The sequence below is a fragment of the Rhipicephalus sanguineus genome, chromosome 1 (assembly GCF_013339695.2).
Source record: "Rhipicephalus sanguineus isolate Rsan-2018 chromosome 1, BIME_Rsan_1.4, whole genome shotgun sequence".
Classification (NCBI taxonomy): domain Eukaryota; kingdom Metazoa; phylum Arthropoda; class Arachnida; order Ixodida; family Ixodidae; genus Rhipicephalus; species Rhipicephalus sanguineus.
The window spans coordinates 61747087-61765836 of NC_051176.1; the positions used below are offsets into that span (position 1 = coordinate 61747087).

The window sequence follows — 18750 nt, forward strand, 5'->3', positions numbered from 1 at the left end:
CAGATTTTCGCACTTGTCGAATTTTTCTCCTCAAAGGAGGTCGAGGTGGTACCAGCCACGTGGGTAAATGACAAGACATGTAAGTGGCCGAAAGGGCCTACTGACAAGGCGCAAAGAATGGTTGGGCGCCTAAAGCAACCAGACGAGACATTCCTCACCTATGGTGCGAAACTGAAAGGTTCAATTCGTGAGTATTGGCTCGACCCAGGATTTTACATCTTATTTGTAAGTATTACCAAGCGCATTCTGAACGTACTTCAGTTTCTTGAACCACCTGCATCATGTAAGAGCACGTGGTTAACTTGAGGCACGTGCTTTGACTTGGAAGTACTCCACGCACCATTAGATATCGGCAGCAAGTGATTAGATTTCACGCTTTCATACAAGTAGCAGCTGTCAGCTGTTATTTTCAATTTATGCATGCTAACTGTATATTAATAATCGAGCGTATAATGAGGCTAATTAACTAATCCCTAGTACATGTTTTACCTGCAGGCACATATGAAGACTGCCGCGCGAACTTGAAAAAGGCCACATATCAATCAGGTTTTGCGAGTTCCGAAGACATCTGTACTAGGAAAAGGAAGAGAAGCAAGCCCCAGCGCTACATTTCCAGTTCAGGCTCAGACTGTGATGACCCTCCTGCACCTTTTTTGCAGCTTTCTGCACAGCACGCGCGATGTACGCAAAATTATTTTGCTTGTGTAATATGTAATCAGCTTGTTGCTTCCACTGGAAGTCCGATTGTGTATACTACATAGTATAGGCTGAGCGAAAAACTGATTTCCGATAATGTGCACTGGTTATCGCTCCGGATTTTCCAGTTGTAGTGCAGAACAATAACATCTCCTGAATCTTTCTACTCTACCTTCTTCAATGTCACTTGAATTAGGTGCAAACTAAACAAGCGAAAGAAGGTCAAAGCGCCTATCAGAGTGCATATCAAATTTTTTCTTTACGTTTCTTTGTTTTTGCTATACGCTTTCGTGTTTCTGTTCAGTTTCCAGAGTGCAAAAAAATTAGAAAACATTCACGGCTGATATCCCTCACAGCCAAGTGCTAGGTATTTGTTTCGTGGCGCTGACCGTACATATTTTTGCAGCTCTTAGTCCGGAGACACGTGCCCAAGCAACACAGCCAGAAAGAAACGAAGAACAGTTCGTTGCCCATTGTGCAACAGACAGTGTGCAAGAATGTCAAGGTAAGAATATTTTTTCATAAAGGTGATTCTCGTGCATAATGCACATATATGCAAGAGCACATTACGTTATTATTTCATTCATTATCAAAATCAAGGTCTTTTGTGCATGAGGAACCTGCTCAAGAATGTCAAGGTAAAAACATTTTTTCATAGTAAAGGTGATTTTCTTGCTTAATGCATATATATTCAAGATCACATTACCTTATTATTCTATTATTTCATTCATTATCAGACTCGCCAAGTTCAGTGGTGCAGGCGGAAGGAGGTGTCTCCTTGAGGGCCCAGAATTCAAGCAGCTGTCGGCAAATTTAGAGGCCAGCCCCAGTGTCCATTGTAATCCACTCACTGATCTTATTTGTTCCACTCATGAAAACAATTTTAGATTTTGCTTACTAATTGCAGTGAAAAAGTTTTCAGCTGCTCGACAAAAATCATCAACAGTGTTGAGCTGCGCTGATAAGTTTTCTGGTGGCAGTCACTCGTTCTTCACTCATTTAATGCTCATTCTTTGTTTTGGACTTCCAGCGTCGTGTTATAACGTTCTTGAGCGTCCTAAGGCACAACCAGACTTAAATGCTGGAGATGCTAGCGGCTGACCAACAGAGGCTTTGCGACCCAGAAATGGAAACGCTGCGGCAGCCTGAGCCATCCCTGCGAAGCCCCTTAAAGAATGTGCAGGAGGTTTTGGATTTCAATGAGTCTCTCACTGAAGCCACCACACAAGCTCTGGTATAGTTCAACAAAATGTTTCATTCAGATGCTAGTGCTGCAGATTTGCAAAACGTATGGCAGCTGAGTTTCCGTAAATTTCACAACAAGAAGGCTTAAATTATGTTGCGTACATTTCTCTCTCGCAAGCTTTCAAAGATGTACAGGTGCTCCCAAAATAATTCGGAGCGCCGGAGCGGTGGCCGCTCGTTGGCGGGGCCGCCGGTGAAAAATAGTGCCAGTGCCTGCGCGTGCGCGGTTTCCCTAGCAAGCGTGCCTCGTTCCCCAAAGCATCTAAATAGGTGTTGGTTTCCTCCAGAAGAATAGAGCTGGGTGCATTTTAGCGTTTTGCGGATGCGGATGCGCTCTCAACGCTCTGTGCGCGCGTATGCACGCCGTGGAACATATGTGCGCGTGCATGCGCGTTGATGGGCATCAGTGCTTTTGAAAGTCAATAGTTTAACTGGCTCATTAGTTGCGGAATGTGACCATCCCGCCACTCATTTTCGACAACACCTGCGGTAGCAAAAATCAGAAAGCGGCATACTGCACCTCAACCGTTCAATAAAGCACGTAAAAGTGTATTAAGCACCAAGTAACTTCGAGTAATTCAAAAGTCCAAAGGCTAACCTTAAGTAATTAGGGTAATTAGGAAGACCACAGCACGGACACCACACGAAACATTTATTACAGCTAGCTAATATGTTTTACTAGGCAAGTAAACGTAATTATTAATTAAATGTTTTTGACACACGCACGATATTGCAAAGAATGAAGCATAAATTCCAGACTGCGTGTTAGTACTGGTCACGCCAAATTAAAAAATATTACGAGTTCCACTAATTACAATCACTTCAAGGCTCCGCAACAGCGAGTCCGTAAATTCAATGATATGACGGTCAATCAATAGTCACAAGCCCCGTCAAGGTGGTCTAGTGGTTATGGCGCTCGACTGCTGACCCGAAGGTTGCGGGATCAAATCCCGGCCGCGGCGGCTGCATTTTCGATGGAGGCGAAAATGTTTGAGGCCCGTGTACTTCGATTTAGGTGCACGTTAAAGAACCCCAGGTGGTCGAAATTTCCGGAGCCTTCCACTACGGCGTCTCTCATAATCATATCGTGGTCTTGGGACTTAAACACCAGATATTATTAATCAATAGTCACAACTAATTAACCAGAATGAAGCAATTCGAAACAGAATGACAACGACGCGTAACGTTTTTGTCGTCAAAGTCGTTTTGAGAATCGATAAGAGGGCCTATATAGCTTTTTTTTTATTTTTGGCGATGGCACTTCTGTCTCTTCAGATACGCCTGCATGATACGTTACTATAGATTTGCCATGCGTGACTGTGTGTACCGCGGCAAAAGGTGCACTTTCATCCGACGTATTCGTGAGCAGTTTGCGCGCCCGATTGATAAGAAGATGTGACGATATAAAAACCATCGAACTGTCGCGAAATTCAGCCCTTTTCCTGTCGAGGCAGCATGCCGAAGAGAGTGCCAATCGACGAGCGGAGAAGGATAGTTGACCTATCCATTCAAGGTGTTTCTCAACGCGAGATATGCCGCCTCACACGGAGGTCTATGAGTGCCGTGAACAGAATTATTCAGGCCTCCAGGTCTGAAGATGGCGGACTGAAAGATGCTGCTCGACCAGGAGGCAGCCGATGCACATTGGAAGAGTCCGACTGCCTCATCGTTGCTGCACCATTTGCGGGCCCTTTTCAGAGCGCCCAGCAAATTAAGACCGCTCTCGACCTTCAAGTCGGTGTAGAAACAATAAGAAGGCGCCTGCGAGAAGCCGGACTTCACGGGTTTATCGCCGCCCAAAAACCACACCTGACGGAGCGGCAAAGACGTCAGCGCCTTGAATTTGCTAGAGCGCATGAGCATTAGACGGCGGAAGATTGGAAAGAGGTGATCTTCTCAGATGAGAGCACATTTTGTTCAAGGTGGGACCAGGAGCTCCACGTTTGTAGGCTATACAAGTGCGGGTGTGTGTCTTTTGATTGTGTGGCCATATTTCTTCGAGACGTTTCCTACGTAGAGGCACACCTTTTTTTACAGCGAAAGCTGTTATGAGATCATTTCACCGGCCGTTTTTGGCTCCGTAGTTGTCCGCCGCCGCCGCCGGTGTCCGTAACCAGTATCGCTCGAAATAAGAAAAAAAAAACTAAATAAGAAAAAAAAATTCCAGGATGGAACGAGGTTCGAACCTGGGCCCTCTGCGTGGGAGCCCAGTATTCAACCTCTCAGCCATGCCGGTGCTTGAAACTGCTTTACAAAAAGGTCCTATACAGGATTCATGCCGGGAAGGAACCACATTAGCATATGCAATATAGCGTGGTAGAAGAGTAAAATAAGCACCAAGCGTCGCACAACGCGAATTCTGTAACCAGGCGTCACACAATGCGAATTGCGCAAAGAGTAGGTTGTGAAATGCTTCCAACCCATTACAAAGGGCTCTGCCATAATTCTTCGTCGTCATCAGGCACAGCATCAACAAAATGCGCATAATGCCTTACATGCGTTTAGCAGGTACCACGGCTCTCCGTAAAATGACGAAAAATGACACAGTGCCTGCTGCCCTACTTCTCAAAAATTACAATTATTCAGAGCGTAGTGGGTTCCTCGCAAGTGCACTTGTATTGGTTGCCAAGGAAGCCCATAAGCGCATGATCCATGTCCTCGGGGTCTCAGTAAAATTACAATGATTTATAGCGTAGTGGGTTCCTCGCAAGTGTACTTGTATTGGTTGCCAAGGAAGCCCATAAGCGCATGATCCATTTCCTCGGGGTCTCAGTAAAGTTCTTCGCCCCCCCCCCCCCCCGTCTCTCTCCCACGTCAACGTACGTTATACAGCATGACGGGAGAGGGAAATAGCGAGCGGGCGTCACCCAATGCAAATTATATAACTGGTGGGCCGTTTAAAGCATCCAACCCATTACAAAGGGCTGAGCCATAATTCTTCATCGTCATCAGTCGTCGCGTCAACAAAGTACATAATGCCTTACAGACGTGTAGCTGGTGCTTCGCTTCTCCGCAGAATGACGAATAATGGCTTAGTAGGTGCTTCGCAACTTCACAAAAATTGTGATTTATGGCGTAGTGGGTACCTTTCTAGTGTACTTGTATTGTAGCCCCAAGAGAGCTTACAACGCCGCTCTCCCAGCTTTCGCTGTGACTGTGCTGCGGTTTCAGCGCAGGCCTGGCGTTTTTTTCCTTTTCTTTGTACAGATACGACCCTGGATATATTTCCGAGGTCCACAGCAGCGGCCGGTATGCTGTAAACGTCTGGGGAGCAGTAAGCAAAGATGGCCTCGGCCCGCTAGTGCGGCTGTCACGATCTTTCACAGCTGGGGCCTACCGCGAAATCCTCGACAGCCATCTGCTTCCGTATGCTCTGGACGGGCCGTTTAAAGACGGGTGCTCCTGGTTTCAGCAAGACCTCAGCCCAGTGCACACCGCCAGAGCTGTTCGGAATCTCCTGGAGGAACGTGCTGTTCTCACACTTCCGTGGCCTCCAAAAGGCGCTGACTTTAACATCGTCGAGAACGTGTGGGGACAACGTGTGGGGAATCTAGGAGACGCCAGTGCTGACGAACTGTGGTTTGCCATAGCTGGCGAGTGGCAGCGCCTCGGCGAGAAAAAAAAATCACAGCATATCCACGGAGTGAATGATGATGAGTGGGCGAAGCTGCGGAGGTTCATCGGTAAACCGTGAATCTTCCGTGAATTCTGCCCAGTACATCATCACCGACGTGAGATCGGGCGCGTTTATACTAAAGGTTCGATGAGTTATGACGACTTGCAGCTCACTTTAATTTTACATGTGCGGTGTGAATTTTCATTGTTTAGAAAACCATTGCTTTAGAAAACATCTGGCGTCTTTCGTCAAGCAGCTGGCGTCTTTTCGTTTTGCTTTAGAAACATCTGGCGTTCTTTCGTTTTGCTTTTACAAAACATCTGGCATCTTTCGTTGGTTTATTTCATCAATCAACGGCGTTTTGAACAAAATATTTATTGTTTAATCACTCACAGGAGAAATCTCACCAGGCACTACCTTGGAGGTAAACAATGGCTGCTAATGGGAATGAGAGACAGAAGTAGTCGGCTTTTAGCTACTAACGTTTCCTACTGGAACATGCCAATGGCTGCTAATGGGGAATGAGAGACAGAAGAATTCGGCTTTAGTTAACGCGCACGCTGCGAATTTTTTATTGTTCAACAACGCACAGGAAATATCTCCCACCGGCACCACCTTGGAGGTCAAAGCGTAAGACTGGTTACGCACTACGACTACGACTACGAGGGACAAACGGGTGCCGCCTTAAGGAGCTTCGCCCATAAAATACTTTATAGAGTCACTCTACGAGTCACTTCCACGTCGTATGCAAGCTGCGATTCGCGTGGATGGTGCATGCACGCGATATTGATGTTGTCACCCAACGTGCCTATATTTGTCCATGGTGCAAGCATGGTATTAAACTGCATAGATAGGCCACCATATTGCCACGCGCCGTGCTTTTTGGTTTGTTCATTATGTGTTTACTTGCCAGCGTCCGACAGCGCCCGTTTGCCTAATCAACGTTCAAAGCAAAGTCCGTGTTTCCAACTCTGTAGCCGCGCGAGCAATCTGATTTGATAGAGAGAGTGCTTCGCACTTTCTTCACTAGAGCCATGTTATCGGCACAATTATATAGTATCAAAAAGAATAGCGCCGAGGCATAAAAGCCCACCAGAAAAGCGCCGTGGCCATCTTCCCGCCGACGCTCGCCTACGCACGCCGCTCTGTCACCTTCTTCACCGCTTATTTTTGTCAGTTTCGGTCTATTTCAGAGCACAAGTTTGTTTAAAGGGCCCCTCACCAGCCCGCGTTCAATGACGAGACAGTTTCCTTCTCGCCTCCGCTACCCTTTTTATAGGTGATATATCCCCCTCGCCACATTTTCTTTTAGTAGCACGGGATACATGTCAGCACTAAGCGGTCGATCTCCGTTCTTTTGGTGCGCTAAAAATGTAACACGGGACGACACGAGAACACAGAAGTGCGCACTTCTGTGTTCTCGTGTCGTCCCCTGTTACATTTTTAGCGCAGCAAAAGAACGATGCCGTACCAACTAGGCCCCATTGAATCCTTATTCGGTCGATCTTATCAGGATTCCGCGCTGCTCGCTACACGCTGTTATCGCAGATTGCGCAGTCGGAAACACACAAACTGAAGTAAAATCAGTTGATCGCACACGATAGTCATGCGAGACAAGGAAGAACGGATGGGCGGCTGCATGGGATGTGTTGTCGCAGCGCTAACGGGGACAAACGATATGCTTTTAACGCAAGGCAACACCTATATACATAAAATAGGGAACGAATCTTGCTTGCCCGGGACGCCAGGCATGCGCAGACCATGGCTGTATATTTCCGCGCGTGTGCTCCGCCGACGAGCGGCCACCGCTCCGGCGCTCCGAATTATTTTGGGGGCACCTGTATGTGTGCGTGATCCCTGGTACATATCTGTATCTGTAATCTCTATTCACTGACACTCCTGCATGCGGAAAGTTACATGGGCCTTGTACATTTCTTCCAGGTCCGTGACCTTATGTCCTACGGCTCAAGGACGTTAAATTTGACCGTGAAGGGCATGATGGCCTACATTATGAGCAATGAAGCTGCCTGTGAGTTCAGCATGGATGGCCGCAAAGCAAGCTCAAGTTCAGAGAACTTAAGTTCACCAAAATTGTGTTCTGTAAGTATGCGTATTCACGTCTGTTGTTGTGTTTTGAGTGCTTGAAAATTTTCAATACTTCTCCATCTTTTTCAGCGGCTACTCGGCGGACACGCCACCACAAAGAGTGCACACTCGACGAAGTTGTTGGCCAAATAAAGGAGTGGCTGCGCAGGGCCATGGAAAGGTGTGCACCCAAGGAAAAGAGGTGTGGAATGCAGGACCAATGACCTCTTCTTTTTTTTTTCTGAAGCAAGAATGGGCATATTGTGCTAAACTGTGGCTGCTCAATCAGGCATGTTAAGAATGCTCAATCATGCATACTCAGGCATGCTCAATCAGGCAGTAATGCCTGCTCAATCAGGCATGTTAAGAAGTACACCGCGTGTTCAGAGGGGGTTGGTATATAGGATTCCTTGTACTACCCGCGGGTCTGTCTACATCGGACAGACTGCCAGATGTATAAATGTTCCGGCTGCGCGAGCATGAGAATTCTTTGAAGGGGGGCGTTTCGTCTCACCTCGCCAGCCACTGCCGGGATTGCGAATGCATGCCTTCGTTTGAGGCAACGTCCATCATCACTCGCCATCATAATCAACGCACACGTGAGATTTCAGAGGCGTACCACATGGCTAAGTGCGATAGTGATTGTATAAGTAAGCCATCAGTCTCATTATCGGAGCAAGAAATCCGTTTCATTGATCGGGTGTAATCTTGCGTGGCACGTGTGTTTCTATATATATATATATATATATATATATATATATATATATATATATATATATATATATATATATATAATGTCTTTTCAAATAAAATCGGTCAGTTGAAGATCAGCGCTTGTCCCGTCCTCTTCTCGTGTGCCTTGTCAATTGCGTGCGCTGCGCAAAGATGGCTAAACTGTACAACTGAAAATAAAATCTGATTCAGTCTAATGGTGTGTTCATGTATACCACATTACAGGAATGCAGTCATGACAGTGTAGCGTAGCTGTTAGGTGCATATATCCAAAGCTTGGGACCAGCATTATAATGATTCACTATTACCAATTGTTTATAGAAGTTAATTGGTGGTGTTTGTACTGCAACGTTTTGCTTAACGCTGCTATTTTCTATGATACATTTGGACTAGACGTGCAGCAGAGAAAAGTTGTAGTCTTTTTATGAGCGATAGATTGATCATACGCTTCCATTTTGTATATTACACATCTTTTGCCTAGTATTGGTATGCATATTAGTAGGAGTTCCATATATATAGAAAATTTAATAAATAGATTTTGTAGTACAGTCGATTTGTGAACATGTCAGTTAATTTCGGCTGACAAAAAGAACTAATAAACGCACGATATACCGCAGAAATGCACATTACAAGATGAATATACAAGGATATATATATTTATTACTCGGACCTGAAGTACGCATCTTAAAAGGCCCCTCAACCAGGTCCGATAATTTTTTCTACATTACAAAAAACGGTTTCATGAAGTTCAGAATGCCGTCACAACGAACAATTCCTTGTCCTCGGGGGGCCTTTCGCTTCCCCCCGCGCGTTGGCTGGGACGTCGCCATTCGTGTCTCTCATGTCACCCACAAAAAGAAACTGTCTGCTCGCAGGTATACGCATACTCACCGCTATTCACTCCGCTAGGAAAAGAGATGAGCAGATGAACGGTGCGTAGCGAACGTAAAGCGAACCGAGTGCTGGCCACTTTCGGATCATCATACACGTGTAGCTCCACTATTAATATATTATGGCACCATTTCGAAAAACTCTTGCGGTCGCGTGTTTATAGGATGCTCGCGCACAACTGCAACACCGCAACTAATTTCGACATTTGGGTGCTTTGGGGCCCTTTGATGGATAGCCACTGGACGTTCACAACTGTTTGCCCCGTAGAATTCCTGTTCGGACATCCACAAAACAGCCACACTGGATATGGACCTTCCTAGTACGTCCCGTCAATGTCCGTGTTATGTCCGCTCTGGATATCCGAATTTCTCGACATTCGGATTTATAGCGGGCAGCAGACGGATATCCGTGGCAATACTCACTTTGGCACCCGCAACGTGCCCACGCAGTAGGATTATTGGTCCTTTGGCGCTTTTGAGCCAGATGCACGTAAGACCATAAAATTGAGGACTGAACGTAGAATACTCAATATGCCACAAAAGAAAGGGCGGCCAATAACGGAAGAATGAAAGTCTTCGGTCGAACAGTTTTTTGAAGATTGCAGCCTTTGACACTGCCTTCCCGGAATGAAGGATTTGCTGAGAGGACATCAAAAGCACATATTGCTAATAAATCGTAAGGAGCTCCATGAGACTTGAAGAAGGACTCTCAAATGACCTGCCGCTTCTCAACCTTTTCTGGGCTGCGTCCTTCGCATTGTGTTTCAGCAGGCGGCCCCGGTAGGCACATAGTTTGTGTTTGTGTAACTGACCAAACTTTAAGCTGATTCTTCGCACGTCTAGAATACAGAACACACAAGAAGAGCTACTGGCGAAAACAGTATGCTCTCTAGACAATGAGGAGTGCATGCTTGGCAAATGTGACAACTGCCCGGGCATGGGCTAGAATGAAGGAAGGAAGGAAAACGGGAGAGAGGAAAGACAGGGATGTTAACCAGTTTGGCATAACCGGTATGCTACCCTGTACAAGGGGAAGGGATAGGGGAGATTGAAAGAAGAGTAAAGAAAGAGAGAAAGAGAGGGGAACACACACGCACACACATAACTTCACAGCGCAGAGCGGCAGTCTTGTGCGGTATGCGGCATCATTAAAAAGTCTACAGCCGCTCGTGTAAGCCTGTTGTCCTTAGGAATTTGAGCAATGCCTTGGTTGCTTGAATTCTCGATGACTTATCAGGATGACAATGTAGAACTGTTTCTAGTGTCAACGGTCTGTTGTGAAGACGAGCGAGAGCGAATATGAGGGATCGTCTCTGCGCATCGTAGCGAGCACAGTCGCAGAAAATATGCTGCAAGGTCTCCTCGGCGCCGCAGGCGTCGCAAAGAGCGTTGTCGGCCATCCCTATTCGAAACGAATATGACTTCGTGAAAGCCACTCTTAGCCACAAGCGGCATAGCAGAGTGGCCTCTCTTCGGCGGAGTCCAGATGGTAGTTGAAGTCGCCACAACTCGTTGAGGTGGTGTTGCCGATAGTTTTGGCTTCTTGAGGCATTCAGTGTTGAGTGCGAAATATTCTTTGCGATCCTTTGAAGCATGGCAGCAGCATCAGACCTTGAAAGGGGTATAGCCTCTTCCTTGTCGCCTTGCAAAGCTGACCGAGCAGCATTATCGGCATGTTCGTTGCCAAGCACGCCGCAGTGACTTGGCAACCGTTGAAATGTCACTTCGTGTCCCTTCTCGAATGACGTATGAATGAGGTGTCTTCTCTCGAATACCAGTTGTTCATATGGTCCACGCCGCAGGGCTGACAAGAGAGATTGTAGGGCTGCTTTGGAGTCACTAAAAATTGACCATCGCTGCGGTTGTTCGCGATTGATAATACAAAGTGCAGCGCGAAGAGCAATCAGTTCAGCAGCCGTTGATGTTGTTGGGTGGTCGGTCTTAAAGCTAACAGTTACAACTTTCGCTGGGACAACTACTGCTCCGGACGAATCACGGATGGTCGTTGAGCCGTCGGTGTAAATATGTATGTGGTCGGTGTATTTCTCGTGCAGTAGAAGCAGAGACAGCTGTTTCAGGACAGGCGATGACAAATCAGATTTTTTCTTGATTCTTGGTACACTGAGGTGCACTGCAGGACGAACCAAACACCAAGGTGGAATCGGTGGTTTGGATGCGGGGCTGAAGCCTGATGGAAGGTTGGCGGAGTAGCTCCAGATTGTTGCGCAGTATGATGCTAGCGGTCTTTCTGAGGGCAGTGTTGCCAGGTGGTGGTTAGGAGCTCGAGCAAAATGCCTGATGTGAGCTCTCAAGGCTTCTAACGCAATGTGCGTTTGTATCGGTAGATCCTTGGCGATGGCAATAGTCGCCTCTATTGGCGCACATTTGGGCAGGCCTAGGCAAAGAGTGCTTGAGCTTGTGTAGCTTGTAGAACGCGAAGATTTGTCTTGCAGGTGTTGGTTAGTACAGGCAGACTATATCTCAGAAGCCCAAGAAAGAGTGCTCTGTATAATTCCAACATTGCAACTACTGACATGCCCCAGTTTTTCCCTCCCAGGAACTTGAGCAGCTGGGCAATGGCCGTCAGGCGCTTCTTCAAATAGGCCACGTGTGGGCTCCAATTGAGGTTTCTGTCAATAATTATGCCGAGAAATTTGTAGGTTCTGGCATAAGAAATCGACTGCCCGTCAATAGAAATGGCATATGGTGTCATTGGTTTGCGCGTGAACGCCACCAATGCACATAGAATGAAGAAGAAATGCTCAAGCACTCGCTTCATGAGACAAATAATGGTGAGGGCTTGAAGGTGCAGCGCTGGGTAAGTGGCACGCGCTTCCATCTCGAGACACTCGTCTTGTCAGTGGATGAATTTTATTAAAGGTTTGTGGAGATGCTAAGCAGTGGCGTAGCCGGGGGGGGGGGGGGGGGTGGCACACCGGGCCCGTTCGCCCCCTCCTCCAGATTTTTTTGGTCATGGCATACAGAGTACAAAATGACACTCGACCACGTCTGTCTGCCCGGCCCCCACTTCAGATCAAGGAGGTGCCCCCCCCCCCCAAAATAAAGGTTCTGGTTACGCCTCTGATGCTAAGTAAATTTGTGAAACCCCACCACTTTGTATCTAAGCGACAGGCACAGTACCTCAGAGAACTAAAGGAAACAGTGAACGACACCGAAGGAATCGTTGTCATTGCAGTTTTTTTGCAGGACGCACTCCAGCAGTATTACTGGGTAAACGCACAAGCGTCGCTGCAACCTGTGGTCGTTTATCACCCACAAACAAGCAACACTTCCCGTCAGATTTCTGTCATGTGCTTTGGTGTGATCTCGGGCGCGTTACAGCATGACACGGCCTCTGTTTAAGCTTTTCAAGCAGCGCTACTAGACATAATAAAACAAGATCTTTCATCTATCTAGAATATTCACCACTTCTCAGATGGCGCGGCGTCGCAATATAAGCACAAGAAGAAATATATTAACCTCTGCCACCACAAAGCAGATTTCGGCATCTAAGCGAAGTGGAAGCTTTGTGCAACGTCCCATAGCAAGAGTGCTTGTGACGGCTTCGGTGCAATTGTCAAGCGTCTGGCAGGAAAAGCCAGCCTGCAAAGGCCCTATGATCAACAGATACTTTTACTGCACCAACTTTGGACACGGGCAAGGGATAATAATTGTTTCAGGACAATCTGTGTGCCGAGGAGTACTGTCGAAGAAGAAAGGCAGAGCTCTCCTACAGGTTCATGAGAGCGATTTGTGTGAAGCAAACGCGTCGGTATCACCACTTTAAACTGACATCGAGCTCTACGCTTGAAGCTGGACTTACATCTTGCTCTTCAAGACAGCAAGTTCGTGCATCCAAACAGTAAGGTGAATAACTAAAAAAATTGAGCTACCCAAGTATCCAATGAGGCCATCCAATAAATACATAGGAGCAAATGGCTTATCCGGGCGCGACATCGCAAAGGCCTTGTGATGTGTGTCTCAGTAAATACGTTGCCGAAAATTGTCATTCGCGTCCCGAGTAGATTGTTACATATATCACAGGATTACAGAAATATGCTAAATAAAGTTGTCTATCAATACCATTCACTTAAATTTCGCTGGGTTCACTGTTACTCATATGTATCATCCACGTGATCCTCCTAGTTCACACTTATAAAAAATGATTGGTGCCCACTGTACCCCTTCACGCATAGGTGGCTGCACACGCATACATCCAGGATCACGGAAATGCGCACTGTCTATTGAGCTTGCAAAGCATGCCTTAAATATTGTTATGTACAGTGCGGTACATGGATCGATATCCACCACTTCCAACACAAAGGTGTTGAGTAAAACGACATGAGGTGCGACTATTTACAAGTGCAATGAGGTGCACAGCATCGTCCAACATGGAGGACAGCGCCCACAACGGACAGGCCAGTCCTCATTATGGCTTTCTGTAGGCAAAATGCCTCACATGGTTTGTGGTAGCTACGTAGCTATATTTAAATACTAAATACTATTTTATTTTAGAGCCTATGCGCCACCACACATAGGCAAAACAAAAATTTTAGGGTATAGTACGTTTTATTGAAACTTCAATAAAAATAATTCGTGCATTTTGTCTATAACTATTTTTTGTAAAAACATCCCGAAAACGCTAGAATATACTCAATTTTACCTAAGCGCTAACACTCAAAAAGACGGAACAATTCCAAGAAAATGTCCAATAATAAAAGGTACAATGCTCGGAAAACAAGAAAAAAAAATTCGGGGACACTTAAGCTTCGCCTTTAAGAGTTGAACGCGATAGCGATATCCTGCCCCTAGTGCGCACTTCGAACACTACGAGTGTTTAAGTGAATGCGCGCACTAAGGTCTGTGCCTTATGTAATAGGTAGCATGCCTTAAACCAGGAAGAATTATACGCGAGAAACATTTTCGAAGCTGCGATGCAACCACTACGTGGTCTTAAGGGAATACGCGCAGTAATGTGTGTGCCTTTTGTAATGGGTGGCTGTCTTTAAACTACGAAGTCATTATGAAATTGACATGGTGCGAAGCCCGATGGCAACGCACGCTTGTACCACGCAATATTGCCGCAAAGACTGCTTTTCAACAAGATGATCAGCGAGCCGCTATGTAAGCGTCTACAATGTCTCGCGCCTGCGCGCGCTTCTTGTGGCACCGCGGCGCTCCTCGTGCACGGGCTCGAGACAGTGCGGCTGACCTGCGAGGCGACGAAGAAGTGTGTTCGGGAAGAGACACTTGTGTGGAACGCTTTAGCGGACTCTTTCATTTATTTCACCTACTTTTCTGGGCACAAGTTCGCCCATAATAAAACCAGTATTTGTGTGACCCCTCTTGCAATACGTTACATTCTGGTGGAGGTGCGGGATATGATTGGAAGTCCCCTTGGCGCAAGAGAACGGAGCCCTGATCCTCAACGATTGGAACCTGGCGAACTGACTCCAGTACACCAGCGTTCAAGCCGCCGCCTCCGAGGAGACCCGCCTGAATTCGGACCGCTCCCCACTGCTCCGGCAACACAGGCAGCGTTCGCCGTCAACTCCAGAGCGATGGCCAGCCCGGCGGCATCATCGGAACTCATCGTGTCCCCACCGTGCATGCCTGAACCCTTCCACGGCGATGCGTTCGAAGATGTAGAAGACTGGTTGGAGCATTTCGAGCGGGTCGCAAAGATCAACGGCTAGGACGAGGCAAGGAAACTGGGCCGCGTGTACTTCGCGTTGGAAGATGCAGCGAGGGTATGGTTTGAGAATCACGAAGCAGTGATAGCGACATGGGAAGATTTTCGACAACACTTGCTCGCTGCGTATGCCAGCACCGATCGCCGAGAGAAGGCAGAAAACGCTCTCCAATCCAGGAACCAGCGCACTAACGAGAGCGTCAGCATGTATATCGAAGACATGTCCCGGCTCTTCAAACGCGCCGATGCGAACATGACGGAAGAGAAGAAACTGCGCCACCTGATGCGTGGAGTCAAGCAGGACTTGTTTGCAGGGTTGGTTCGCAACCCCCCACGCACCGTTGCCGAGTTCCGTGCTGAAGCCACGACCATAGAGAGGGCGCTACAGCAGCGTGCCCGTCACTACAACCGTGATGCCAGTAATGCACCAGTGGACGTCCTTTCGGTCAGCCAAGGCAGCAACAGTGAAGCGCTGCGGGAACTGGTGCGATCCATTGTAAAGGAAGAGCTTCAGAAGCTTCTGCAACCACAAGTCACGCCCACAGTTTCTACCCTCGCCACCATCATTCGTGATGAAGTTCGGCACGCACTTCTTCAACCGGAACCTGAGGCGCAACCTATCCGGCTCGAACAACCGCTGCAGGAACGTCGTGTACCAACGTACGCGGACGCTCTACGCCAACCCGCCGTGCACAATGCTACGTTCGCAGCCCCCAGTGGCCACCCATCGGCTTCGCACGGCTAGTCCTTTCAAGGAGAACTGAGGCCACGAAAAAGCGACGTGTGGCGCACACCTGACAGGACGCCGCTCTGTTTTTATTGCGGAGAAGCTGGACATCTTTACCGAATGTGCCCATATCGAAGAGTCGGTCTGCGTGGGTTTTCTGTAAATGCGCCATGCCCGCGTAATGGTGAAAGACCCATTGAAATGCAAGATTACCTGTCGAGGCATCAATTCCCAACGGCTAGTTTTCAGCACCAGCCAAGGTCACCAGCACCTACTCGTTATCGATCGCAAAGCCCCCGGCGTTCAAGTTCCCCATCTTCAAGTTCACTAAGGCGTCGTTCGATGAGTCCGCGGCAGGAAAACTAAAGCCAGCGACCTGGGGAGGCAAGGCCGCTGATGTTGCAGCAGCGATGAGCAGAAAACGACGCCCACGATAAGTAAAGAAAAAATTTCTTCAGACTTGCGCGTTACGGTGGACGGGCGTGAATTGAGCGTTTTGGTAGATACTGGTGCCGATTATTCAGTCATAAGCTATGCGTTCGCAAGGGATCTAAAGAAAGTTTTGACGCCATGGAGTGGACCACAAATACGTACAGCTGGGGGCCACCTTATAACACCTCTGGGAAGATGCACTGCGAGAATCGAAATTCAGGGTGCTACTTACGTCGCTGATTTCATCGTGCTTCCAGAATGCTCGAGAGACGTAATACTCGGGATGGATTTCCTGCTAGCGAACGGTGCCATAATCAACCTTCAGAATTCTAGCGTTTCTTTCTCGACGAAACTGGCGATAGACAAGAAGGAAGTAGAGAGCACTGCATTGCGGGTTATCGATAGGGACGTAACCGTGCCACCACGATGCAGTGTGCTGGTTGGCGTAAGAAATGACGCATTCGTCGATTCCGAAGGTATACCGGATGGCAACGTCGAACTACTGCTAAAGAAAGGCATTTGCATAGCTCGGGGCATTATTCACTTACGTGGTGGGCGTGCCAATGTTTTGCTCACAAATTTCGGAAATGAAGTTCAGCATGTTGCAAAGGGCACTGCCATCGCCTTTCTACACAGTTTTACTGCAGCCACAGATTTATGTAGCCTGGTGTCAGCGCCACATGCTTCGGAAACTACGCATGATGTGGGAGCAGCAGTTTCGATCAGCCGAAATCTATGGCCAGCCGAAAGGAAAGTCATAGAAGACCTTATAAGAAATTTCTCACAGTGTTTTTCCTCCTCGTCAAAAGTACGTCGCACGCAGATCGTTAAGCACCGAATAATAACGGACGACGCAACAAGGCCAGTATATCAACACCCGTACAGAGTTTCACCAAAAGAACGAAAGGTCATAAAGGGTCAAGTGCAAGAGATGCTGGAGGACGATGTCATACAGCCGTCCAACAGTCCGTGGGCATCACCAGTAGTTCTTGTCAGGAAAAAGGACAACACGTTGAGATTCTGTGTTGATTACCGGAAACTTAACAGCGTGACCAAGCGGGATGTATACCCCTTGCCGCGTATTGATGACACATTAGATCGGCTACGGCACGCGAGATATTTCTCGTCATTGGATTTAAAAAGCGGGTATTGGCAAATTGAGGTGGATGAAAGAGACCGCGAAAAGACTGCTTTCGTAAACCCGGACGGCCTGTATGAATTTAAAGCACTCCCATTCGGCCTCTTTTGTGCGCCGGCGACATTCCAGCGCATGATGGACAGTGTCCTCTCGGGCCTCAAATGGCAGTCATGCTTAGTCTACTTAGACGATGTTGTAGTATTTTCTGCAACGTTTGACCAGCACGTAGAGAGACTACGTTTAGTGCTTCAGGCTATCCAATCGGCCGGAAAAGTGCCAGTTTGGATTTGAAAAGCTGCTTTTCCTGGGTCATGTAATCAGTGCTGAAGGTGTCGGTCCGGACCCCGACAAGACTGCGGCCGTCGCACAATTCCCCAAGCCGAGAGACAAGAAGGAGGTGCGTCGATTTCTGGGCCTATGCGCTTACTACAGGAGATTTGTGGAAAATTTTTCGAAAATTGCCGAACCTCTAACCAGACTCACAAAAGAGGAGCAACCATTCATTTGGCATACGGAACAAGAAGCAGCTTTCAATGAATTAAAGAAACGTTTACAAGCCCCGCCGATCCTCGCTCACTTCGACGAGACCGCGGATACCGAAGTCCATACAGATGCAAGCAATCTTGGTCTCGGCGCGGTGTTGGTTCAATGGCAAAATGGAGAAGAGAATGTAATAGCTTATGCCAGCCGCACCCTCTCAAAAGCTGAAAAAAACTACTCCGCGACAGAAAAGGAGTGCTTGGCAGTAATAAGGGCCATCAGCAAGTTCAGGCCATACCTCTACGGAAGGCCGTTCCGCGCCGTCAGCGACCACCACTCACTTTGCTGGCTGGCAAGCTTAAAAGACCCGTCGGGACGACTTGCGAGATGGAGCCTCAGACTCCAAGAGTACGACATTACCGTTGTATACAGGTCTGGAAGGAAGCATAACGATGCTGACTGCTTATCGCGCTCGCCACTGGACTCTACTCCTTCAGAAGAGGACGATTTCCCATTCCTTTGTCTGGTGGAAGCTTCGGATATCGCCGAGCATCAACGAGCTGACACAGAACTGCTCCCATTGATAAAGTACCTCGAAGGGCATGACTCCCAAGTTCCAAGTGTATTTAAGAGGGCATTATCCTCATTCTGTCTGCGTGATAATGTACTCTGCAAAAGGAACTTCGGACGCAACAAGGAAAAGTTCTTACTCGTTGTGCCGTTAGCCATGAGGCATGAAATATTAGAAGGTTGCCATGATGAACCGTCGTCGGGCCACTTGGGCGTCAGCCGGACATTCGCCAGAATTCGCCTGAAATATTACTGGCCCAAGCTGTTAGCATCGGTGCAGCATTATGTGAAGACATGTCGCGAATGTCAAAGGCGCAAAACGCCACCTCTAAAGACGGCCGGCCTTCTCCAGCCCATAGACCCACCTGAGGCTCCATTCCGGCAAATTGGAATGGATCTTCTTGGGCCGTTTCCAATGACATCCTCAGGGAAGAGGTGGATTGTCGT

General features: G+C 47.7%; 1 protein-coding gene across 1 annotated transcript; it reads left to right on the forward strand.

Annotated features, from left to right (window-relative positions):
- The first annotated feature begins 1780 nt into the window (after window positions 1–1780).
- Window positions 1781–7844, forward strand: LOC125758022 (uncharacterized). Its single transcript, XM_049414525.1, has 3 exons — window positions 1781–1930; window positions 7499–7657; window positions 7733–7844. Exons 1-3 carry the CDS (start codon window positions 1784–1786, stop codon window positions 7793–7795), a joined length of 369 nt encoding a protein of 122 aa, XP_049270482.1. The 5' UTR covers window positions 1781–1783; the 3' UTR covers window positions 7796–7844.
- Window positions 7845–18750: the final 10906 nt, after the last annotated feature.